This window comes from Rhyacophila brunnea, unplaced genomic scaffold (genome assembly GCF_057557595.1).
Source record: "Rhyacophila brunnea isolate RB1 unplaced genomic scaffold, BYU_Rbru_1.0 scaffold_3, whole genome shotgun sequence".
Lineage (NCBI taxonomy): Eukaryota > Metazoa > Arthropoda > Insecta > Trichoptera > Rhyacophilidae > Rhyacophila > Rhyacophila brunnea.
In genome coordinates, this window is record NW_028232965.1 from 28,503,881 (window position 1) to 28,529,580 (window position 25,700).

The 25,700-nt window shown below is 31.9% G+C and overlaps 1 protein-coding gene across 1 annotated transcript in view; it reads right to left on the reverse strand.

The window, feature by feature from the left end:
* Positions 1-1,796: 1,796 nt before the first annotated feature.
* LOC147068175 (uncharacterized) overlaps positions 1,797-25,700 on the reverse strand; it is a 55,215-nt gene continuing 31,311 nt past the window's right edge. The window contains exons 3-11 of the mRNA XM_085952791.1: positions 13,341-13,437; positions 12,150-12,309; positions 8,614-8,788; positions 8,330-8,442; positions 7,904-8,025; positions 7,291-7,529; positions 6,820-7,022; positions 6,333-6,489; positions 1,797-5,880 (exon numbers count right to left, since the gene is read on the reverse strand). Coding sequence (XP_085808917.1) covers positions 5,584-5,880; positions 6,333-6,489; positions 6,820-7,022; positions 7,291-7,529; positions 7,904-8,025; positions 8,330-8,442; positions 8,614-8,788; positions 12,150-12,309; positions 13,341-13,437 — 1,563 coding nt within the window. The 3' untranslated portion in view covers positions 1,797-5,583. The remainder of the gene's footprint in view (positions 5,881-6,332; positions 6,490-6,819; positions 7,023-7,290; positions 7,530-7,903; positions 8,026-8,329; positions 8,443-8,613; positions 8,789-12,149; positions 12,310-13,340; positions 13,438-25,700) is intronic.

Below are 25,700 nucleotides of genomic sequence, written 5' to 3' on the forward strand. Positions count from 1 at the left end.
TTCACAACTATCTGATTGAGATTTAAGCCTCCTTGTCCAATTGCGCCCCAATGCTTTGCACACTCTTGCGATGAACAACAAAACAAATAGGTAGGCCCAGGGACGGCTCTTGTATAGGAGCAAAGGTGCACTGATCTCCCAAATTATTACGTAACTATGTAATAATAAGTACGTATTCAAATACCTACATATTGTATGAATTAATTATTGTAAAATATCTTTAATTTGTCGCCCGTCTGCACGCATAAAATGCGCGTAATTTCTGGCGGCCTGCATGTATGCGTAGATACGTCCTTCGTAGTATTAATTGTGCAGGAGAGAAATCGAACCGCCTGGCGATGATTTTTTTTTCACGCTGCCGATAATGTGGGCTCAGTTGTGATCTTTTTTTATTTCCGAACGTGCAATATTTACCTCACTTGGGACACTGTGCCTCCCAATCTGAGCTTACGAGCGCAGACGACATTTCACGACAATGCTGTGTTTGACTGGCGCGAATAATAATAACTCACAAACGCTTTTGAAGTCGGTACAAGATTCCCGCGTAATATTTCAAATTATTATATTATTATTTCGTACGTTATGAGGTAAATGCTACGTTGTTTGCCATATAATATTGAATCGATCAAAATATCGATTAGAGTGATATTGTGTTCATTAAGTTAGGTGTAGCAATCTCAACATACAAATACCAATTTTATATTTATTTTACCTTTAAAAATTAAATAATTTTATTATGCCTAGAGCAAAGTAAACTTGTAAGTAAGTAATTGATAAACTATTAATAACCTTTACATAATATAATATACATACTACAATTTTTTACGTACCTACTTATACTACTCTAAGAGAAGTAGTTATTTAACAAAAGCGTTACATTGTAACAATTTCTACAATATTAGGTATTTCAATAGTGTATGTGGAGTATGAGCGTTATTTTGAATGTAAAAGAGGATAAAATATTTTTTAAGAAGATGAACAACGCAATTTTCCAATGTCAATTATTGAAGAAAAGAAATATAAATTATTCTATCAAATACAATATTCGTGTTACCGAAGTATTTTTCATTTTGAATACGTTTTTCAAATCAGTCCCATTTGGAGTGCAATTCTGGAGTTGAGGTGTACAAAGTATTAGCAATTTTTTAACAGATAGTAACTATATCCCGTTGAAAAATCACCGATCCATAGTATTTATCAAAATGATACAGCGCGTAGGTATATGCGGAGAATGTGGGATGCAAATAACCGAAAGGGGAGTATAAGATATGCCCGAATTGCGTCAGTATGTGAACTTCAACCGACCATAACCCGCGTACTACCTATCGGAGCTACACAAATGAGAAGTTTACGGCTTTGTACCAATGACATATTGTCTAAAATACTTGCATCAGTTATAATTTATGGAAGTTAGGAGTGTCAAACGTGGAAACTACGTTGGCACATATGAAATGTATTACAATAAAAATCGAAAAGAGTTTGTATGCCTTTTGCATCATACCTATCATATCCAGAAGCTTGGACTTTATAACTTTGACAATAAATAAATGCTGTCAGTGAATGTGAGCGTCGTTTCGTTTCTCAACCCACCCCCCCCCCCCAAGATGTATTATATATTTAAGCATAAGCCTATCTCCACTCTGAAGGCTATTGCCGATTTTTTTCAATACCACAAAAACGAAAATGCATGTTTTTGCATGCACTCCCTAATTTTATGATCACCGGCCGCCACTGGGTAGGCCACTATCAGATGTTTTTAAAAATGAATTAACCAGGGAAAAAAATTACAACAAATTATTTTATATTGTCTTACGGGTGATTAATTATGTTTTAAAAAATAATTCCAGGTTATATGAAACTGATTATCAAAATAATCGAAGTACAAAGCTTACTATTTGTAATTTAATTGGATAATTCGAGTTAAATAGTAATGTTTGTGATGGAATCCAACCCGCCAAAAACATAAACGTACTGTTTAAAATATTGATATTGTGAATCAAAATGTGGATGAAAATCCAGAACAGTCAATTACACGTTGTTCTCAAGTACTTGGATTTTCTAATGGCACTAAATCAGCGCTCGAAATGGAAAAGTTTACGAACCGGAGCGCTCGACAAATTTTCTGAAGATATTTACATAGTTATGAAATCGTATGTGTATTTTATAAAAATAAGTGTATCAGATTTTTTATTCTATGGCATATCTAGCTCAGACGGTCAACATATTCCACGAGACGGAGCGACAATTTTACAAATTTCACGAGCCGGAACGGCGCTCCGGTGCGTTCCGTTCCATTTCGTGCCCTGCACTAAATGGAATATTCTTTATAAAGATTTGCATTTGAAGGCGTATAAAATACAGTGAACACAAGAACTTAAACCAAATGACCATTTTGTGCATCGAAATTTTGCTGATTGTGCTTTAGAGAAACTTGAAATAGACCCATTATTTCATGAAAAAATCTTCTCTAGCGTTGAAGCTCATTTTTGGTTAAATTGCTTCATAAATAAGCACAATTGTCGCATTTGTAGTAATGAAAACCCACATGCTATTCTTGAAACACGTTTACATCTACAAAAATAACAGTTTGGTGTGGTTCATGGTCTTCAGCAGTGGCGGCCGGTGGTCTTCAAAATAGCATTTTCTGGTAGTGCGCAATGGTTTACCTTCTATAAAGAGAAGATCTTCTTCTTTCACCCTGTCACGACCCAGCATTGGAGCTTAGGGCAAGCACAAGTTCGCGCCACTTCCCTCAGTCCATCGCCAACTCTTGCGCCTCCCGCCATGTCAGACCTGCAGCACATAGGTCGCTTTTGTGGCACCGCTGCAGGGTGAGGGAGGGCCGGCCATGGCAACGGAACCTGCCATAAGGGTACGAAGTGTCACACTCTTTGGCGGCATCAGGAACACGTGTCCTAGCCATGTGGAGGTCGTAAAGCGTCACTTCATGATTATCTTAATCATCGAAGGCCATAAACTAAGATAATATCTTAGTGTAAAATGACTGAAACGTCGAACTTCTCAGAAGGTAAATTAAATATGTCTGTTTATTTATTCTATTTCTTAAAAAAGTTTTTGAACACTTAATGATTTAATATCAATAAAGAAATATAAATGTCACCGTTTATGGCTTTAGGCTCCGCACAATGCTGCGTCAGCCAAACGTCTGGGTAATTCACTTTGTTAAAAGTGGATAGCAGTATGTTTATTTTTTAAATCTCACATTATTATTAATTTATGTGAAATTATAAAATGAACTAACATTACGTGGGTAATATTTATATTGTAAATCAACGTTCGTTCGAACTCAGTTTTATTTCTGATGTATTTATATGGCATTAAAAGTATGTTTCTCTTATATTATCGTTCTTATTTAATATTCAGTTACGACCTACTACTCATGTAGTAATGTATTTGAGTGGTTTAGAAATAAATGCGGCGGTTCGTATTTTCGTAAAATGTTGGCGATTCATTAAATCTTAAATGAAAAGTGTTAAAAATTAACTCGTCAACATTGTTATAAAACAGAAACTGGCGTTTTTGTTTCTAGAGTCCTAATTTCGTGCGCCGATCATAAAGTGTGTAAAAAATGCTACACAAAACGCTACTACAGGAACATTGGACCACGGCTTAAGAAGTATACAATGACCTCATTGAAATCCTGTGCAAACTGAAAATCTATTTGGATCGCAATCGCTTTGCGCCCATGAACGTAGTATTGTTCATAATACTGCTACATGTTCTACTTCGCGAAGTGAGTGATACACATATGAATAACAATGAAAAGTTGAGCGATGTCTTCAAAAATGCAGGCAGTGTGTAGCACTTGCATGGTATTAGAGGAGCCGCCGCTGGTCTTGAGGTGTAATTAGATTAGTATTTTTTTGAAAACGAAAGTGGCAATGCAGTTACTGTCAATGAAGATTGCTACAGAAACATTACTGATCTTTTCTGGCATGAATTAGACGATTTTGAACTGGATGATATGTGGTTCCAACAAGAACCGTACAGCACATAACACATTCAACTTATTGAGAGAAAAGTTCATTATATGTAGCTCTTATTTGATAACCCAATAGTTCCTTCGTCTTCTTCTTTAAGCACATATATTTCTATTATGGCACGTGTTAAATTCAGCTTGGTCTGCTAATAAAATAAATTATGTTAAAATCGGAAATTAGGAATGTTGCAAAGTCCGTAATATCCATCAGCTGATACTGTTATTCGCCTATTCGAGGCTTGCATTCTGATGGTGCTGATTTACGGTAGGGAGTCATGGTACCTTATTAAGTTCAGTATACTGAGCTACCTAGGTTCCCACTGCCACCCGTCATGTATGTACAGCTGCCTTTCATGACGCTATAAACGTGTCTGAAAAAAGTAATTTTAAGTGCTCAACTACTGCTTAATGCTACAACATGCACCGAAGTGCTAAAAGAAGGAAATTAAGAAGAAAAAAATTTGGACTGGCTTTACTGTCCGCTAACGTTAAGCGCCCTGTGTATCCGTATACTGAGTGTCAAGAGTTGAAATATTTGCAGTGGATACTGGGTGTGTGGTGGTATAACTTTAGGAGTAACGTGGAGATAAGAGAGAAAACCATGTAGCCTCATTATATTGAGAGTGGACGAGTTGACGTTGGACCAGTCTCCTGGCCTCCTGGAAGGCGGCTAAATACCATCCCCAGAGTGTATACAGAGGAGCTGCAGGATGCTAGAATCACCTAGGAGGATGAAAAAACTCTGATGAGAAACAGTGATTCTTGGATGCGCCATGTACTGTCCACATGCTCTAACTGAGGAGCAGATATGGTCAAAGAAGAAAGAAGAAGAAGATATTTATATATGATGTGCCTAATTTCAAAATGCAGTACGCACAAATAATGAAACGGCCACGGTTCACGTTATACTTGCCGCAGTCTAGCATCCCTACATGCAAAAGTCACCGCACGCCACTGGGATTCTGGTACCTACTTCTTTTTTCTAAGGATTCCTTGCTACCCATTTGATTATTATCTTTATGTGATGGTTATAGAGGTGGCGGGGGACAAGGTAGGTAATTGTCAACATTATTATACCTAACAAGTCGTGCTATCAGTCTAAGATCTTCACATGCTGTAGATATAGATAAAAAAAGCATTAGTGTAATAATATTATGAGACTCTTTTCTTTATTAGGTGATGTACATTGTACCTAGGTACCTACAGTAAAAATAAACTTTTTACAAAGATTGCTAGATTATTAATAATTTATACAATATTGAAAGTATAATATTATAATATGTATTCATAATAAGGGTTCTAGATAATAATATTTACATGTAAAGTCCTTTTATTTGAAAAATTAATAAATATGTCCGTATTTTTACTTCATGAAAAAAACTGGATTGCTAATCAGTTATTATTAGCACAATCTGTCTACAACTTACCAACCTTGTTAGAAACATAAGACAAGTTTAATATTACGCTAGTGGATATTAGTTATATCCTCATAACAAAAAAACATCTAATAATATTGTTCATATGACAGCACGATACATCACACACTTATTTTACACAATAAAGTTATTAACACAGCTTAATTACTATCTGTCATGATAGTCACCCATTTTTATAACTTTATTAATCCACCGGACATAATTGGGCAGCCGAGTATAAATTCCATATTTTCCTCTTTTGCCGCAGCCGTCACCAAAACTTGTTATGCCAAAGATGGTCCACGGTTGATTAGGCTGCAAAGGATCCTTGCATAAGAGGGGACCTCCAGAATCTCCTGCACACGAATCCATTCGACCCCTGCGATAACCGGCGCAGAACATATTGGATGTGATGTAGTAGTCAACATATGTATTTTTGCAGACATCTGGTAAGACAATAGGAACCTAGAACAAATAAGGAATCATTAGATTAAATACCAAAAAGACTGATTTTCATTTTTAATGATTTCTTTTTTATAATCTCCCACTATGACTAGGCCATTAAATTCTTCCATTCAAGTCATAATGTTCCAGAAGAATATAGGCTCATACATATATGTGCATTTAATTTTCTATTATAATGTAATGTATTATTAGGTATTTTGATGCAACGCTATAGGTATAAACATTTGTCATGTCACTCACTCATGTCAAATAAAAAGCAGTGGCTTCAACACATTCACATAAAAATTTCTAATGAGTTTACGAAGGAGTACATAATATGTATTACTATGTAGTGATTATTTCATTTCATAATAACTTCGCTCAGTTTTGTAAAATCGTGATTTTATTTATTCTATCAATCAAAACTGTAAATACATAATATAAAATGTAATAGTGTAAGAATGATAAATAACCTGAGCTTCGTGTAAGACATCAGTTCCATAAACGTCTGTACTTCGTCTCTTACCCCAACCAATAATTGTGCAAAGCTTATTTACTGGCAGAGGTTGCTTCTGTTTGGGAAGGCAGGCCACTCCAAGATTACGAGAATGTCTATTCACAGATGGCAGTCTATGAAACAAAGCAATTTTATTATATATTATATTTTATTATTGTAATTTATAATCTGAAATATAAAATTGAAGACAATATTATCTTTTATTTAAATATTCAAAAATTATGTAAGAATATAAAACTTGAATCATCTCTAATCTAGTTTGATGTAAAAGTGAAAATTTAGATATTTTCGGTTCGTCGATATTTGTACCTACCACAATATATTTATGTATGTACACTGTACACTAAATTATATTATACTAAATTTAATAAAAATATCGATTGGCAATAAAAATACCTATTCATTATAAACTAAAATCAATCATAAATTTGTATTGTAAATACCTTAACAGCGCTACATCATTGTCCACAGTTTCAGAATCATAGCCCGGATGTACGATGGTTTGACTTATTCTCATTTCTATTTCTGTGTCATCTTTAGCGGCGAGATTGTATTCTCCTAATCGGACATAAAGACGTCTTCGAATACAATGTGCTGCAGTTAAAACCCATCGAGTCGATACTAAGGTACCGCCACAAAAAGCTTCCTGAAATTTTGCAATTTCACAAGGATATTTTAATTGTTACACATTATTTCATAATAATTATGATTATGTTCAGTAACAAGAAATACTTGCAATAAATAAACAAACATGAATACATAATACAACTGCACGAAATTTAAGACAATCATCGGGCTACTTTACAGATTAGGTACTCTTTGTTTACCGAATAAAACTCCCTACATAATATTGTTTTTAAATAAATCGGTGAAACGATAAAAGATACATTAAATTGTAAGCAAGAGTGTCTTACTTTAAATTTATTTAATATAGCCACTTGCCAAGGCCATTTTCCTTTTGGAGATGGTTTTCCTCCAACTATTCTTGTCATAGACCAAGCACTTTTCTTTGCAGTTGTATTTCTTGTGCTGTAAAGAATACCACATTGAGACTGTGTTATCGTGTGGTGCACCGAATTTGATTCCTCAATATCATTTCTATCTCGATTGTGGACCTCTTCCACAACAGTATCGACAAAATATTCACCATATTCTGAAAAATAGACAGTGTGAAAATTATTTAACAAGATAGTGTTTCCTTTTATATGTAAATATTAATATTGATAAGTTTTGTTATGATTCAGATAACTATAGATATAATATATCATTCTCTCCCACCCAATTCTACCGGTCATATGGGAAAATCGACTGTGCCATAAATATACATATTATTTATACTAACATCATTTGAAATAATTTTTACTCAAAACGTATAATTTGGAATGTATGATAAAGTAGAACTGGGGTGAAATTTGTTGTATAAAATAAATATATTTTTTAATAATTTTTATAAACACATTTCACACATCAGTAAACTATTAATGGGAATCATAGCATACTTTACAAATAGTTTGTCAAACTGCTTACGTTTATTTTTGTTGCCTTGTATTTTTTTATTAATCCATTTTTGGCAATACGTTCCTTCGAGATAACAGTACGCAGTTTCCTTTATTATGTCACGTGCACATAGCTTTGGTCGTTTACACCATCTGAAAAAATAAGTATAATTCTTATAATACAACAATGATAAATTGAATTAAACATGTGAAGTACATAATTGAAAAATAAATGTCTAAGGTTTTTAGGTTGACACTATGTGTTCTTCATTCTTCTATTCTCAAGAGAGAATCTCTTGAGATGACGTTGAATTACCTTCTGCATCGAATAAAAACACCAAGGAAAGAAGAAGGGAAAAAAACTATGACAACTCAAATACCACGACAAATAACTGTGAAAATCTCAAACAATATTATATAAAAATAATGTTAAATGGTTCTAAAATTAGAAAATTACCTCTTTCTGTGGGTAGTGCATGCTCTGGAGCAAGGTGACCAACGACTCCATCTGGAGTACCATTTACTGGATTTACTCGGAAGAACTTTCCTTTCAAGTACATCCTTTTTATTCTAGAAAAAATAATTTATTTATAATTTTATCAGGTTGGTATAATATTAATTCATTAGAGGTAGGTACCTACCTAGATAGAAAACAATATTTAGGTATGTATCTAATAAAGTAAAAAATAAATAATATCACTGGGATGAATAGTTGTGTATTACTGTGACAATACAACTTACAGAGACTATTTTAAACCTATACTTTCTTCTATCTTGCAATCCTGCTGCATTTCTGGTAGCATTTTGTATACTGTTGTGAAAACTTGTTTTATCCTTGTTATGTTTATTGCGCTCCTTCCATCTTTTCCGACCACACTTAACGCGTTTCCGGCCATGTATTCTGCTGAACTTGCATCTACGGAACAAAAATAATATTTTGAATTTATAATATAATATATGACAACCTCTTATATAAATTTAAGAAACTTTAAAATTGTCTCTATAATACCTCTCCGTTACCCATATTAAATTTAATATTATAATAAATATGTGTAAAATAATCATAAATCTATAAACTAGAAAAAATTACCAGATGGCAGTGCCACCTGTCAATATTCTTGGATGTGACTTAGTTTAGCAAAACAAATTATTTTGAATTTCAAAAATTCTCAGACAAACATTTTAGAGATTTTTCAAAATCGTGTTTCCTATCCAACACCATACTTCTTTAGACCTGTCCGTCAATCAGTCACAAATTCATTATAATATTGTTTAATATTTTCAATATAATATTATGTACTCGATATGCTAGAAGGTACTGCACTGTAGGCATTTGTCAAACTATTATGAGAGTATCCTTGTCATTTTGTTTGCTTTCACGACCCGATTAAAATTAATGATTTCTTTATTTGCGTGTCAGTTTATTTTTCAGTTTTAGAATTTGCGTTTACATGAATATTTTCTCTCACCTTACCCCTTTTAAGCCATCTTCTCCCTGTCTACCTCTCTCCCAGTGACGGCTCGACGACTTTCTAGGCGGTGGGGTTTAACCATTAAGTATTAAATATACATACCTACCTACTTTCTCATATTATACATTATGTAGTAACCTACATATAATAATATGATTTTATTAATGAGGAAATGAGTAATTTCTCTAGTGAATACACATCATTTCCAGAACGAGATTTATACCGCGGCGACGGGTTGAGCCCGAGTGACCCCGGTCATCAAAAAATAAACGCCACAGCTTTCTTAATTTGTACATTCATATGTGTCACAGTAAAATAGGGCATTTTTAATTAACTATTTTAATACCGTGTAATCATCATTTATGGGTATTACACCATGTATAATCATTGTTTTATGCGACGGGTTTAGATGGATAAATAAATTAAATTGTTCATTTAATTACTTAATTAAGTAGGTATACTATGACATGATAAAAATATCGGACGCGTGTTTTTGACATGTTAACGATGTGGGGATGGTACCCACGAGCCCTTAAGGTAGAGCCGCCCCTGCTCTCTCCTACACATTGACACGTGTTTTCTATCATTAGGTACAGACAGGCAGATAAATGAAGAGAAATATATTGTAATTCTTATTTTTTTTATTCAATACTGAATACATCTACTCATGGTTGAAGAATGTAAGATTTTCTATTATAGAAAATGTACTGGTATTTTTTTCCAAGGTTATTTTCTCATAAGTAGGTATGTTTCTGAGGTTTTTCAAAACTATATAAATTAAAATATTTTATGATAGTAACATACATAAGATTTTAGCATGAAACATTCTTATTGAAAATATGTCATGATTTGGAATAGCCTCAAATTGGCAAAATTTTGCGATATATCAGTCCGAGCCCTCTTTCGGTCTAATTTTTTTTTCAAAAATAGTCTAATGTGTATATGTTTTTATTCTGTTATAAATTATTTTTAAATGTATGACATGAATATAAACAATACGCATAGGTAGGTGTTTAAAAATAATATTTTTTCATGTTATATTAAGATGGAGAGCGGTAAAGTGTCCGCTTATGAAGTAGTAGGTTTCGGGTGCGAATCCTAGGTCTGACAAATTAACATATGGTTTTTCCGATTGTGTGTTTGGATTCAGAGCATGTTCTCGATATATTGAGCTAACATCCATTTTTCACAAAAAAATAATTAAGAAACTTCTCCAAGAGGTGGCTAAAATACAGATCAGATCGTAGAGCCAATGAAAAAAAAATGTAGGTAACCAAATATTTTTACGCATACGATGTCTATAAAATATGAATATCGAAGAGGTATGTAGGTATTTATATGATAAACCTACCTCAATAATTCTTACTAACATGTTAATTTTATGTATGAATATTATTCCAATATAGTTTCAATCTTTGATTATTAAATTACATGATTATAACAACAAGATTAGGTAAGGTAAGGTATTGAAATTTTTAATCGGTTATGTAAATATATTATTTCCGAATGTAATTATACAGTTCATTTACTTGAAATATATTATATAATATATTATATATTCGTATAATATATGATTTTTTTAATGATATGCAGGTAACCTATTAAAAAAGTATCTGTATCACGTATAACTGTTTAAAAATGCAATCGTCTGCTTGGGCACTTATTCAATTGAGAATTATTGTTAAGAGTAGGCTTGACATATTGAACGTTAACCACCCACCATATCATAGAATACAGGTAGCCCAATGCGCCGGTGACATAACATTCCAAGATTCATCAAACAAACATTATGATTTTTCCCCCAAATATGAGGCGTCTCTATGTTGTATACTTATAATATGTAACGTTTCCTTTTCCTCTGTAAATAATCGCATATGAGAGGAGATACCCAACCTTAAAAATATCAATTTATAGACAACAATGATATATTATGGCATCTGTATCCGATAGCCAGTGAATCAGTAAAAAAATAAGATTTTCAGGAAAATGCAATATAAGATTTTTCAGCCGTTGATATTTTTTTCTAGATGCCTTTATGGGATACCTCGCATTTACTATCGAGGTTTCTTTCAGGACTTTGGCACACAAACTACTCTACTTAATGCTAGTCAAATGAAAATTGTGCCGCTTGAGAAATATGCCTTATTGAAAACTAATATTCCACCCGCATCGGGTATTGCTAATATATACTGTCTTAATGGACTTTTGGCCTTTTAGTTTTAGGTATTCCAGTGGGTCTATTCTATACTTATCGATCGCTAAAGTGATAAAGTGATAAATATTATCAAACTTAGGGTAGGTTTGCATCAAAGTATTAGCACTTATTGTAACAATTACAAAAAGTTGGTTGCAATAAGTGTTATATATTTTAATAGCAGCAAGAGAGGTGCTGTTAAAATATAGCACTTATTGCAACAATTACAACCAACGTATTGTAATTGTTACAATAAGTCCTAATACTTTGATACAACCCTACCCTAAGTTTGATACTATTTATCACTTTAGAGGTCGATAAGTATAGAATTGACCCACAGGTTTATGTGTAATCAATCAAAAGATGAATTGTCTTTAAAAGATATTGATACTTTTGGCATCAAATCTGTAAATAACTAACTCATTTTCTGCGAAATTGTGGTGAATTCTGTAGCTTCAAAATTTTAATGAATTTAAACGTCCCATAAGAGTCTTGTCAAAGTGTTAAAAGCTTGAAGGAAGTATTTTTAATATTCTTTTAGTAGGTACATGTTATTGACTACCAATAAACCATTATTATGTGAATAATATAAGATAACCATGATTATATACCCTTTTTCTTCCATTTGCACTGTGTCTCCACATTTTCTCTTCATTTTGCAACGTCTTCTTCGACTTTGGGTGCATTTTTTAATAGAGCAGTTGCTCCAGCCACTCCAGGCGGTGTATGCGGCCCCATCTCTGATATTCCGAATTTCATCACTGGACCCAACTGAAACCATTTTCACAGAGCTTAATTTATATTAAAATGTTCCCTGAAAACGCACGCATCGTGAATGTCGGTAGGTAATTTATTTCACCCTTATGATATTTGTTTAATTACTCGAAAGTGATCTCGAAACATATTTAAAGTGGAATATAATAATTATATTCTACTAAACACTAAAGCATGTTTATTTTGTAAAATGTTTAAAAACAATATTACGTAAGTATTGCGAAAGTTTAAAACACCGTCTGACACATTATTGTTAGCGATCGAAACAGAAAATTTTATGAACCGAATCGTTTGATAATTTAATGAAAATAATATTAACATTTCTTATATGTAATTAAGTTTAGTATATAAATATTACATAATAATAATTAATGTGTTCGAATGTTTGTTATGTGTAGCTTAGCGGTCAAATTGGATAATAACCATTCGATTTCTGCATACAAGATTAGAACACGCAAACATTGTCGGCGCGGCAGGCGAAAAACGGGGTTTATGCCACGTTTTAAATACCTATGAATTTTTACCATGAGCTCTACAAGTTTCAAATTAAATTTTAAAAACGTATATTCAAAATAAGTGAATTTAATTCGGTACTTTCATAATTCACGACCCGACACAATATTATTTTTTCCACGAGACGGAGCGATAATAATATCGAAGATTTTACTCTTCACTAGTACATTTCGAGGCCTGTTATGCTACGAATGTCATTTGAAATTATTTTTATCGGCCTGTTAGATTTGAAAGTTTTCGACTAATTTAAAAGCAAATGTCTCGATATAAAATTGGCAAATATTTGCATCGAGATGAGATCACTTTTCGAAGAATCAAGAACAACAAAAACACTTAAAAATAATTAGCATAATTGCTGCGAAAATTTCTAGAAACAGAAACAACCATCTATTTATCATAAAGTTTACTTTTATTATTATAAACGAATATTACATAATTATTGGGTACGTGATATTTTTCAAGGAAGACAATTTATTAACAAAATAAGTGATGCAGTTAAGTAGGTAGGTACATACCTGGGTTTTGTAATTCGCTTATAAATCTTTTCGCTCCCAAAATTTCTTCTGACTCATCTTCGAGTTTTACGTCGAGGAATGATGTTTCTTCCAAATCCTGAAAAAAAACACGTTTTGATTAAGTATTTATTAAATCACATAGCCTGTGCATACATTGTGGAAAATGAGATTTTCAAATATATCAAATCTTTTTCTAGATTGTATCTACTGTGGGTTCTAGTTTGACTATGTACTATTTTTATATGTTAAAAAATATAATATGTCCATACATCCAGGTATACTCGTGTTCTTATCTTTTCAGACTTTGTATGAAAATTATTAGGTTCCAAGAGTCCTTTTGCCTCACTTCCATGTTTACTACAACTACGTCACCCTGTCACGGTCTATTCTATCGCTATGTCTCGTGCCTCCAAAAATGTGAGACTTGCAGCGCGTAGATCGCTTTTGTAACATCGATGCAAGGTGAAGGGGGGTCGGGTCGGCCACGAGGACAAAACCCTTGAAATTGTGCCACAATGGTACGGAGTGTCGCATCCTCTGGCGGCATCCGGACAGATGCTCCAGTCACATTTAGGCTCCATCAATAGAAAGAAGGTTTTTTCAAATGTTTTTTTGAGATTATATTGTTATATAATACTAGCGGGGCTAGGTACCTACTCAAATTAAGACATAACAGGTGACATATTAACTTTCAATCGGCGCCTTTTGTGTTAAAATCAATTTTTAGATTAATTGAAAAATTAAGTATTTCGTATTTGACCATAAATCTTGTAATAGGACACTACGCGTGCTGAATTTAATAAAAATACGTCTTACCACACCACTATATTTGCTGATAAAATGTTGATTATAATGAATTTATTTGTAAAGGTAAAATATATTTTTTCAGTTCGATAGTCGTGCATAATGTATAGTTTTGTTACGACAGAGGTTAAAACGCTGTGCTGCAAAATTAACATTTTTTCATTCTCTGCCTAAGTATATGAATATTTTTTATACAAACTATATTTCATAATATTTACTGTTCTTATAAAAGCGTTATAAATTATTTGTATTTTGTGTCTAAATAATCTGACAGGGTATAAATTGAACAAAACAATCAAATTAATCGTATACATTAAAAACAGTCACAGTTAAAAACCCAATGTTGGTATTATTTATTACAGTAAAAGATGATAATATAAAATTTAAATATACCATTTTAACAATAACGTTTTCAAACTGCTCAGATCTTTTTTTGTTACAGACTTATATGTTGTAAAAATAATATATATTATGTTTAACTATGAATTTTACAACATCTATCTATATAATAACGTAATAATTTATGAGTGTAGGTATAAACTATGTGCAATGGAGTTATTATTGATATGTAGGCGGAACCTCTCCTTTCTAGTTACATAATAAAATGATAAAACTACAAATTATTGAGGAGGTGTTAAAGAAAAGTATAAATAAACATAAAAATCGATATTAAATTTACATACGTTATAATATGTGTAGGTAATCACTGGGTATTGATTGATACGATTATAAGATTTATATCGCCTACATTACGCTAACTATCTATATTATTTTGTAGGTGTCACGCCTTGGAAAAAGTTAAAGATAATTAATAAAATTGAGTTGTGGATTTCAAAAACAAAAATGCAGGTTATCTATTGAATTTAACTCTACCTACGTATAATAGTGTAAGTAGAAATAATAATTAGATCAAAATTTTTAAATAGGTACCTACACATGCAGTTTCACAATTGATTATATTCCTCGTCATCACCGTCATGACTGAGAATCGCAATACTTCTGGAATAGGCACTGATGAATTCTGGATCAGCTTTCTCCACTAGTTTAATAAATCCTTGGCTAGGACTAGACTGCCTTGCGTTACCGATAACTAGATAAGATTTATTATAAAAATAATTATTTATTATATTTCTATAACTTTTCAACAATTTAAAATATATTTATAATGGCTTTTAATGTTTTACTTTATTGTGAATTATGATTATTAAAAGATAAATATCCATGAACCATGCATGTACTATCAGTGTCTGACAAAAATTTTTACCTGACGGCACACTGGGTGTGGCAATTTTGATTCGTGGCACACCAAATAAAAATCCACAGAAAAAATACTTTGTTGATATGAATGAATTGTTTTAGCAACATAATACACAAGGAAGTAATATAAATAATAATTTTATTAGTGAGATGGATGCAATTCATTTTGAAAAAAAAACGTATGTCAATAGTATCGTTTCCGTTTTATTATTCCCGTGATATTATCATGCCCATGAGTGCTGACAACCTAATTATTCGCAAAGGTACGACGTTCCAAACGGCAACAAAAAATTAATGGCTGTAGATTTAATCGGGAATATTGACTCCAAACCAAAGTCTAACACGCTGACAACCCTAGCTCAGAAAATGAGGTTTTGTGCATAGGATCGTTTTTCAAGTGTATAAAATTTTCTTCCACGAAGTATGAGACGGGAGACCCATTCGTACTTTTGATAATCAAGTGATTGAGAATACTTAGAAATTGATCAGAGAGGTTTATTACTGTTTTATGCACTTCTGACAAAAATTTAATTTACTTGCTTAAGCGTTTACGACTGGGAAGAATTCACAGATTTCTTCTTTCACGAGCTGTCGCAGCACAGTAGTATACCGTGGCACACAGTTTGGCAGACACTGATGTACATACTACCTAATAACTTTTATATTTAAAAGTTTTGTATCAAAACTTGCTTTAACATTTTAACTTACATAGATTTATGTAATAATATTATTGATTCTTTTTATTAATCAAATCAAATATTTATATTTAAACCTACCAAAAACACGTTGGCCCTCATGTTTGTAAACGTGATCGGATTTTGAAAAAATATCGCGGGTGGTAATATAATCCTTTAGAAATAACTACGTGAGCACAATAAATTATAAAAAAAATCAATGTACCTACATATCTAATTCGTACTCGTAGGTACCCGTTCCAATAGTATTGACAAAAAATCGATTTGCATACACAGATTCAATGAATTATTTTTTATCGGTTTGACAAGTCACCGTGTCAGATTTGTGAATGGATCGTAAATCGTAGTGACGAATAATGTGTCGAATTGTGTAATTCGCATACATTTTAATGTTTCAATGAAAAGGAAATGCGTAATTGAATGTCAATGATGCCTACACATATAAAAATAACGATTCTCAATATGCCAAATGCTCTGAATAAAAATATATTAGTACTTAAACAATAAAATTAAAATGAGTTTTCAAGAAACTGGAATCAAAGAGCTAAAAAATAACTCAGTGATGTACAACAGCTAGTGGGCCGCATGTGGCCACCGGCATAATTGTCTGCAGCCCATGAATGACTTTTTTTTTTATTAATATGTTGTTAATATTTAATTTGAACCTCATAATAGAGGAGTTTATCACATCTCATACCCTTTGAACTTATTGGTAGGTATGATTGAATATTTGAATAATTAATTAAATCTACATAGCTAACATGCCATCGTCATAGATGGGGACAAAAATAATATACCAATTTCAGGTTTTAGGTTTAAATATGGTTTAAATCATTTTTTGAGTCCAATCATTATACATAAGTGATATTGGTATGTATCTGTATATACACCTACCAACGGCAGAGTAGATTTCGGGTTAGTACATATTTCAGTCGATGAATAAAATATGACAATGACCTAATAAAGAGGGACCAAAAACTACATAGATTTGTTATTGTTGATAGAAAATTCAAAATACGTATTTTCTTCTTACAACAAATTAGAAAAGGGTGATGATTTATCGCAAACAATCGCAGTTAACAAATGTATGTAGGTACATAACATCTGTTAAGTTCCGCCATAGACAATGCACATTAAACTTTGTTAGTCATAGGTATTTATTTTCATTGAATTAAGACTACAATTTACAGATGGTGTTGGTTAGTTTTTAAAAATTAATTAAACACTGCCTAAATCAAGCCATAATAATTTTGGTATACTTTGAACGATACGACAAAATTGTGCACAATTTTTCATTCACACTTGTTTGTTTTCGTTGGATTAAAATTACATATTACACACATTGTAGGTTCATTTTTAAATACACTGAGCCCTGTCTATACCAAACTATAGATACAAATATTGTTCTATTTATAAAACATCCAAAGTTATGTATGATTTAATTGCATACATTTAGATATTTTATAGATAGACGAGTATTTTTTAACTATTATCTATTATGGCTTGGTTAACGCAGGGTTTAATTGAATTTTAAAAACTAACCAAAACCATCTGTAAATAATTGTAGTCTTATGTCAATGAAAATAAATACGTATGACTGACAAAATTTAATGTACACTATTTATAGCATTTCTTAAGAGCCTACCTCCACTCTTCGCCACTGGTACATAATAACATGCAATACGCGACGACCAAAATTGTTAATAAACATCGTTTTCGAAAAGAAGGCAACGATTCGCAGGAGAGTATACCAACATGATATTTATATTTTAATGACAAAGGTACACATTCAATATGGATCATTAGGCATTGCCGCATTAGTCATCATAACTCATAACATTGTCATAAAATTAAACGTTGACAATCACTGGTTTAAAAACAATGTGTCATTGAACTTTATGTGCTCACTTTGTAAATGAGGTCATAATGCAAGCGTCATGTAACTATTTCAAAGAAACTTTTAAAAGTGTTTTATAAACTTTAAGGATACTTAAAAAAAAATAATATAAATAATTAGTAGTGGGTGGATAATGCAAAACAAAACTACCAATCACAAAATTCACAGAGAATAAAATAATTATATCTCTCTGGACTTTAAATCGCGAGATTAGTGTTTTTTTTTTAATACATTTTTAATATTGACACATCTAGGAGCATTAGTCAGCTAATAATTATTATCTATCATATTATTATATTTGTAGTGTCAATCATAGAGGGTAAAATATTTCACAAAACATTGTTCAATAAATGGAATATTTGTAATCAATATTGAAGTCCAAAGATTAAGTGTTATTATTTATGATTCGGAGTCATTGTATCCCTATATAGGTATAGCCGGAAGGAACATCTGTCGAAGCAAATCTAATGGACCGAGAACAAAACAATACACACACGAATAGATTTTGATGTTAATTACCGAACTTAAGGATTTAGGTTGAGACCTAATTAGTTATCACATCGGCCATATGCATAGGTATGAAGGCAAACAGCAGTTCAGTAGAATCATATTATATTACTTTCAATTCACTCTCAATACATATTATAATATTATGCCGGCAGGCCGCAATTCACACAAGAAACAGTAGCACTGGGATAGAAAAGCTTATCTATAATAATAATAATAATAATATATCGTATGCATTTGGCCAGACAATTGATCTGAGAAGCTGAATGGACTTACAATATAATTACTATAAAAGTACTTATCTAATATGAATAATTGAAAATCGTATGAAATAAAAACACATACATACTATTCAGGGTCAAAACTGGCAGAAAGGGGGGCAGACAGGGCTCTAGCCTGGGGGCCCGGGCTCAAGGGCCAAGCGTGGCGAGTCGACCAGTTAAGTGATATAAACACACATCAAAAATTCTCCCTAATAGTAAAAAAAAGTCGCCCCGGAGTGGAGCTACTTTTCTTCAATAATGTTATTATTTCAAATTATGCAGTTGTACGATACAATTTTTTATTTTGTACTTGATATTCGACGACTCCGTAATTCAAATGGATGTATTAAAATATACAAAAAAAAAAACACTAAATATACACATTAATTTTACCGCGTACACCATTTTGAAAACGCTACTGTAGAGCGTCACAATGCCTTTATCTTTAACGATAGGTATGGGGGGCAGCCAAAAATCAAATCAACACACACTTCCATTGACATTCTTCAACTTGAACAAACGTATGACACTGAGGCGTTACAACTTAAACAATACTCAATTTTCCATTTGTCGCGAAAATTATAATTTTTGGTCGTGTTTTGGGCACTCATTGCACTCATCGCCAAATCATTATCATACTGTGCAACGAGCCTATTGCGCGACGGTAAGGGTAAACTATGCATTAGTTACATTTTCTCTTTCTCTCAATCCTATCTCTTTGGATAAAAAGATTTTATCTTAAGCTGGTTTAGGAAATATAAATTGTTGTGGTCAAAACCTCAATGAAATCATATTAAAATACAACTTCCTACTACGTACTACCATATTACGCTTTATTCGTCATTATTTCACCACTCAATCCCTATGGGGCTATTGAACGATCTGTTACATCGACGAGTCGGATATCAATCACACACAAAATTAACATTATTAACGGAAAAGAAGTGTCTCGTATTATTTGCATTACGTACACGTTTTATCCAATTCATACGGTTATCTCTGAGTCATACAATTGTGAGGTAAATACTTGTCAAAAATGAAAAAAGCTTTTGAAGTATGCGGCAAACCGCTGTTTTAAAAATAAATTAATATTCATAGTAAGTTAAGCACACAAAATCGCATAGCATAGCAACCTTCGGTAGCAAGTGAAATATAATATCGGTTTAATCTATTTCCAGTAAAATTGTTTGTTTATTTGATTGGTATTTGATATTTTTTTAAACTTTTTTTACATTTAAATGATAAAAATAGATTCGCTTAAGAATAATATGTTACTATTGTATAAAATTAATGACGAATGTCTGTTGTATTTAATTAAAATGTTTGGAACAATAACTTTTAATTGAAAACTTGGAAAAAATATTTAGTTATTATCATTATTATTCTTATTACGATTTATCTACTTGCCACAGATGCGACTCGAAATACTGCAAATTCTGCAATTCAGAGTACCTAGATTACTCTCAAAATGTAGGTACTCTACCACTTTGACACGGTACAGAAAATATGTAGAACCATTTAAATTCTAAAACTTTAACAACTTTACTGGCAAGCAGAAAGTCCAGGCCGAAGTAGCAAGTTCGACGGATTTTTTTGGAAAGAAAAACTAAAACTTAAAACTTACTATTTAACCGACTATCATTTTGGATGAATATTTTGCAAGGAAGATCTCGACGCTGATTACATAGGGTAATTTTAAAAAAAATCTTTGGGACGCTACGCATGATTACAAAATTAATATTTAGTTTTTTGGAAACTAAGCATACCCGTTAATAAGTGCCTACGTACAATCATTTATGTGGGTCTAAAAAATATGTTAAAAACGTAAAAAAAAACCGCTGTCTTTCTTATTTACTTCCGTATTCAATTACACATACACAACTTGTGGTTGATAATAATATATATCATGACTTATGAGATAATATGTTTTTATCTTGTCTCTTGATTCTTATCAGTTACATAATGAAAGCCAACGTAAATATTTATTTTTAAATTTTCAAATAATCTCAGTGAAATTTCATTTTTGTAACCCAGCCAGGCGATCCACAGATTTTTGGAGAGGCCTCGTTATGGACTATCACTAATTTATGATCAAAGAATATCTATCGTCAAGTACAAGGATGAATGAAGAAAAACCCAATAAATTAAAAATGGTAATTGCGTGATAATTATAAAAACCAATGAATATAAGGCGTAAAACCCACTTAACGCAGCAAGTGTGGCTCTCGCGCAAAATTTCACAAGTGGCGCGTAAATCAACGAAAATACAACGTAATCAAATACGCCAGCGCCCACTGGATTTGACGACGCATTATACGCGCCCGCCGCATGAATCATCGTTTTTTCGCGAATCACCGCTTCTCGGCGATACGAATGAAAGAATATACAATGGAGTCCATTCATTGAACACAGCGAGCAAAATCACGCTCTGGACGGCGTCGTCGATCGACGGGCGAGAAGTCATTATTTATAAAAGAGATCTCATTGTTTAATTTTATTGCATGTCCTATATTTCGCTGGTTGAATAATGTCGTCGTAAATATTAATTACAAGCCCCGAAATAATATAATATTTTTATTGCTTTGTTATGAGAGACGCTGTAATAATAATTATTTTGTGCTGCTTGGGCCGCTTATTACATAGGTGAAGGGTAATGAGCGGCAAGAGACGTGTGATTATGGTTATGAATAAACGCTTCATACGCCGACTTCACCCGCTCGACGCGTTCTATGGGCGCTATCGCTAAGAGGAAGTTATTCAAATCAAGTTATTCTACGCATATTATTTGACGAATTAAGCTTGAACATGCCCGATTAAAAATCAGTATTAAAAATGATTAGAAGTGTCGTTGTACCTATTAAAATACGTCATACAACATTTTTATCTTAATAGTTTTTTTGGATCAATCTTCACTAGGATTTTAGTAAAAATATTTGAATAAAAAAATGATATGGTGTTCTATCATAGTCATTAATCTGTGTTCTTACGACTAAAATAATATAAATGTTTGCACAAAAATTTTAATCTTTCTAAAAAGTATATTAAAATATCTAGATTTTAGAATCCAGCTAGACATAGTCTCCAGAGCACGAACATAATTGGTTGGACGCTGTAGCGGTTTTAGCTACGTGGAAGCCCAAGGTGTTGACAGCGTTTAAGGCACCTTGGTAAAAAATACTAATTCGATAAAATGCCATTGAGTGTTAAAATACAACAATAATTGGATGGTATTATGCAACATAGAACCAACCCTCAACATGTTAAAATATGAGTTAGTGCTATAGGTTCCCATAAAAGTCAATCAGTTAGGAAAAAATGTCACGCGTGTAAGTAAACGTTACTGGCGTCTATCGTTCTAAGAACCGATCACAATGCATATGGACTGATTAAATTTTGCAACAAAGGACCAATCAATTTTTTTTGTAAAACATATGCATTAATTTCCTCAGATAAAGCAAAGGTTAAGTAGTCAATGGTAACTTAATTTTTGAAGTCTCAAAATCCTTGTTCATGAAAACCACATCGTTTACCAACACATAAAACTTCAAGGCATTATCACAGAAGTAGATTTTTGTGGTTTGGTTCTTGGTTGCATAACACTGTCCAACTAATTGTTCTATTGCCACATTTAGATTGTGAAAAAATATATATCTTCTGACTTTCTAACGAAACTGCCACATCACCTGATTCACGGAAAACCGCCATCAGTTGGGCGAAAGGCTTACAGGTATTATCTGTAAGAAGATCGATATGTTCCGTTGTGGTACAAAATTGCTAATTCACTTTACTAGCCAATGATTAAACATAATATACATACCATATACCCGATCAGGACACTAAGCCCATGCGTTTAGAATCTTTAAGATAGTTTCTTTATTTACAGATGTTCGAAAATATTGTCTTCCGTGATTTTTAAGAAGGTAGTTAACAACACTACAAAAAGGAATTAGGAAAAAACATAGGTAAAAAAAAAAATCCTCCGATATGATTGTTAATTCAATAAATTACGTTTTTTTGATGTATTGAAATGTTTGTCAATAAACACATCTTTTTAAAAGTGACCTATATCGCATGGTAAAAGTTATTATACTATTAATAATATTATTATTGTAAGAATTTCTATTTGTAAACACGAGAAACCTGTCTTTTTACATCTACAAAGGTGCTATTTTACCTGTCCGGTCGCAATCAGCCTGTCAGACTGCTTTCAAAATACAACAAAGAGCCTCTATTATTTGTTTTGGCCATCACACAAATAAATAAGATGTTGTACGTTGATTTATGAGAAGGTTTATATTTTGAGGCTTCCTTTTTTATTTTGTTTCTTAACACCACTTCACGGATTATCGTAGATAAAAATAATTTTATAATAATGGTGGGGATCTTATCGTATTCATAAAAGGCAGCTAGGTAAGGACCTATATACAAACTAAATATTTATTTTAGTCTGGCTCTTCGGATTTTTTTAACTTTCCAGGATGTAATGTAAGCCTTTTTTATACTTACCTACCTATATTATTTTGAAAACTTTCAAAGTTTACCAACTGCATGAGAAAATAATGAACGGTAGTATTATTAAATTTAAATTTACTTATAAAGTGAACGCAAATGAATTACATACTATGTTATCTGCATCTACTTAAGTCTTAATTAGTATGTTGAAATAACAAAAATAAGCTAATTGCCCTCGCCTAAATTATTTATACCTATTTGACCCTTTAAAATTTGCTGCTTCCACAAGAATAGTTGATAGGTTTATTTATTTTTGAACTTCATTTAAGTATGTTTTACAGTTTTGTGTAGGTACCTACATATAATATGACTGCTTTAAAAGTAGTTATCTTATCAGCTAAGCTAAACTATATTACTCGAGATAGTGACGCTAGCATTAATTAGAGAGGTTACGTGATAACGCCTTTTCTTTTTTTACGAGGTAAACTTTAATGTAAATTTCTAGACTCTTTATGTCACTTATATGCATAAAAACTTCATTGTATTTTGATAGTCGACTAGTATTGTAAATGATGTAGTGGATAATAATATAATACAATCCTGAATCATTAGACATCTATGATCTGACTTAACTAATAATACAAGTTCAATTAAACATATTATTGTAGCTTAACGTAGCAGTACCTACTTAACTTTTTGAGCGGAGGGCTACATTACGATTTCGAATGTGCTACGTGGGCATACACACAGTATTATATATATAAATATACATCGCATAACACGCGTTTTGAAAGAAAAAAAAATAAACCATATTTTTTTACAAATAAAAATTTACGCCACAATAACTGAAAAAAAAAATATATTTTGATTTACCAAATCTCTTGTTGAGCTCAGTTATACATTACGATTTTATATTTACTTATTAATTAAAAATATATACCTACATATATATTTACTAAAGCATCCACATTTCACATAGTTTTAATGTTGTGAATAAAAAATAATATTATATAGTAAGTAAATTTCAGAAAATTATGGCTCACAAAAATCTCCATTGAGTCTACTCCATCCATATTCAGAGCAGTAGCATGCAAGGAAAAGATTAACAAAATTAAAAAAATAAAACAGAATAAGAAGAATACGTATTTTTCACATGCTGTTATAGAATATTGATGATTACAATGAAATTAAGAAGCTTATAATAGAAAGCTACTATCAAATTAATATGTTATGGTAATAAAGCAACTTTTTTATCTTAGGTACCTTTCAAAATACTGCCTCATGTGAAAAAGAAAACAGTCACCCAGTCCTTAACAAAAGATATTTTTGTTTACGTTTTCTGTTTGCTTATGTACAGTGTCTGACAATAAGTAGATACTATAAAAGGCATATGGAAGAAATTCAATCTTTTCATGGACGTCGCTTTCAAAATACTTTAGCATCACCCTAACACAATTAGTCCTTATACCCTCAGGTGTTAGAAATCTCTTCAATCAATTGTCTATTTACGATACCACTATTTTTTAATTTCAACTGGTCTTATATGGCATGCGTATCTTGAAAACTACAGTATGACTATCATAGTTATTATTTTATATTTTAGAATCTTTTTGAGCATCGACACGTAATGATATAATAATTTAATACCATGAAAAGTCTCAGAGATTTAACTCATATTATATAGATACTTAGTTGTATTATTTTAATAATTAATTTGTTTTGAGATAACCTTTGAATAACTACAAATGTATTTCCACACATACGGCTAACTTTTTAAAATTAATTTAATAGACCAATTAAGTATAACAAACTAATTCATATAATAAAAGCATAATATTAACTATTTTAGGATAAGGTGCCTACGAGGTATGATTTTTTTTATCTTATCGGATCAGTTCCTATACATTGAACTGAATCATAAAATATAAATTGATATAAATTATAATATGAACGTTGAACTTTACATTGTCTGATAATATTTGCAATGGTTGTATAAGATAATGGGAATTACCAGTATAAAGTTCACGAAACATGAATATTATGCCTGGTCCACACCAGCAATAAGTCGCGCGACAACTCGTTAAATTTTACGATAATTATCATAATTGCTTAGGAAATTTTACGATAATTATCATGCTTATCGTAAAATTTAACGAGTTGTCGCGCGACTTGTTTTCGGTGTGGACCCGGCATTACGCACCTACAAATATTGAATTAGGTACCTACTTAAAATAATAAGTACCTACAATAAGAAATAAAATTTATAATTATAATTTTCCACAGAATATATGAGAAACTGTGTTGTTAGCTAAATCACTACGACACTACTACAATATAAAATGATTCAGCTATACTTACAATCATTTTTAACTGAAAAATCTAGGTAGGTGTACGTGATTTCATAAGAGCACAATCTTGCTATTCCAATCAGTGGGTCTATTCTATACTTATCGACCGCTAAAGTGATAAATATTGTCAAACTTAG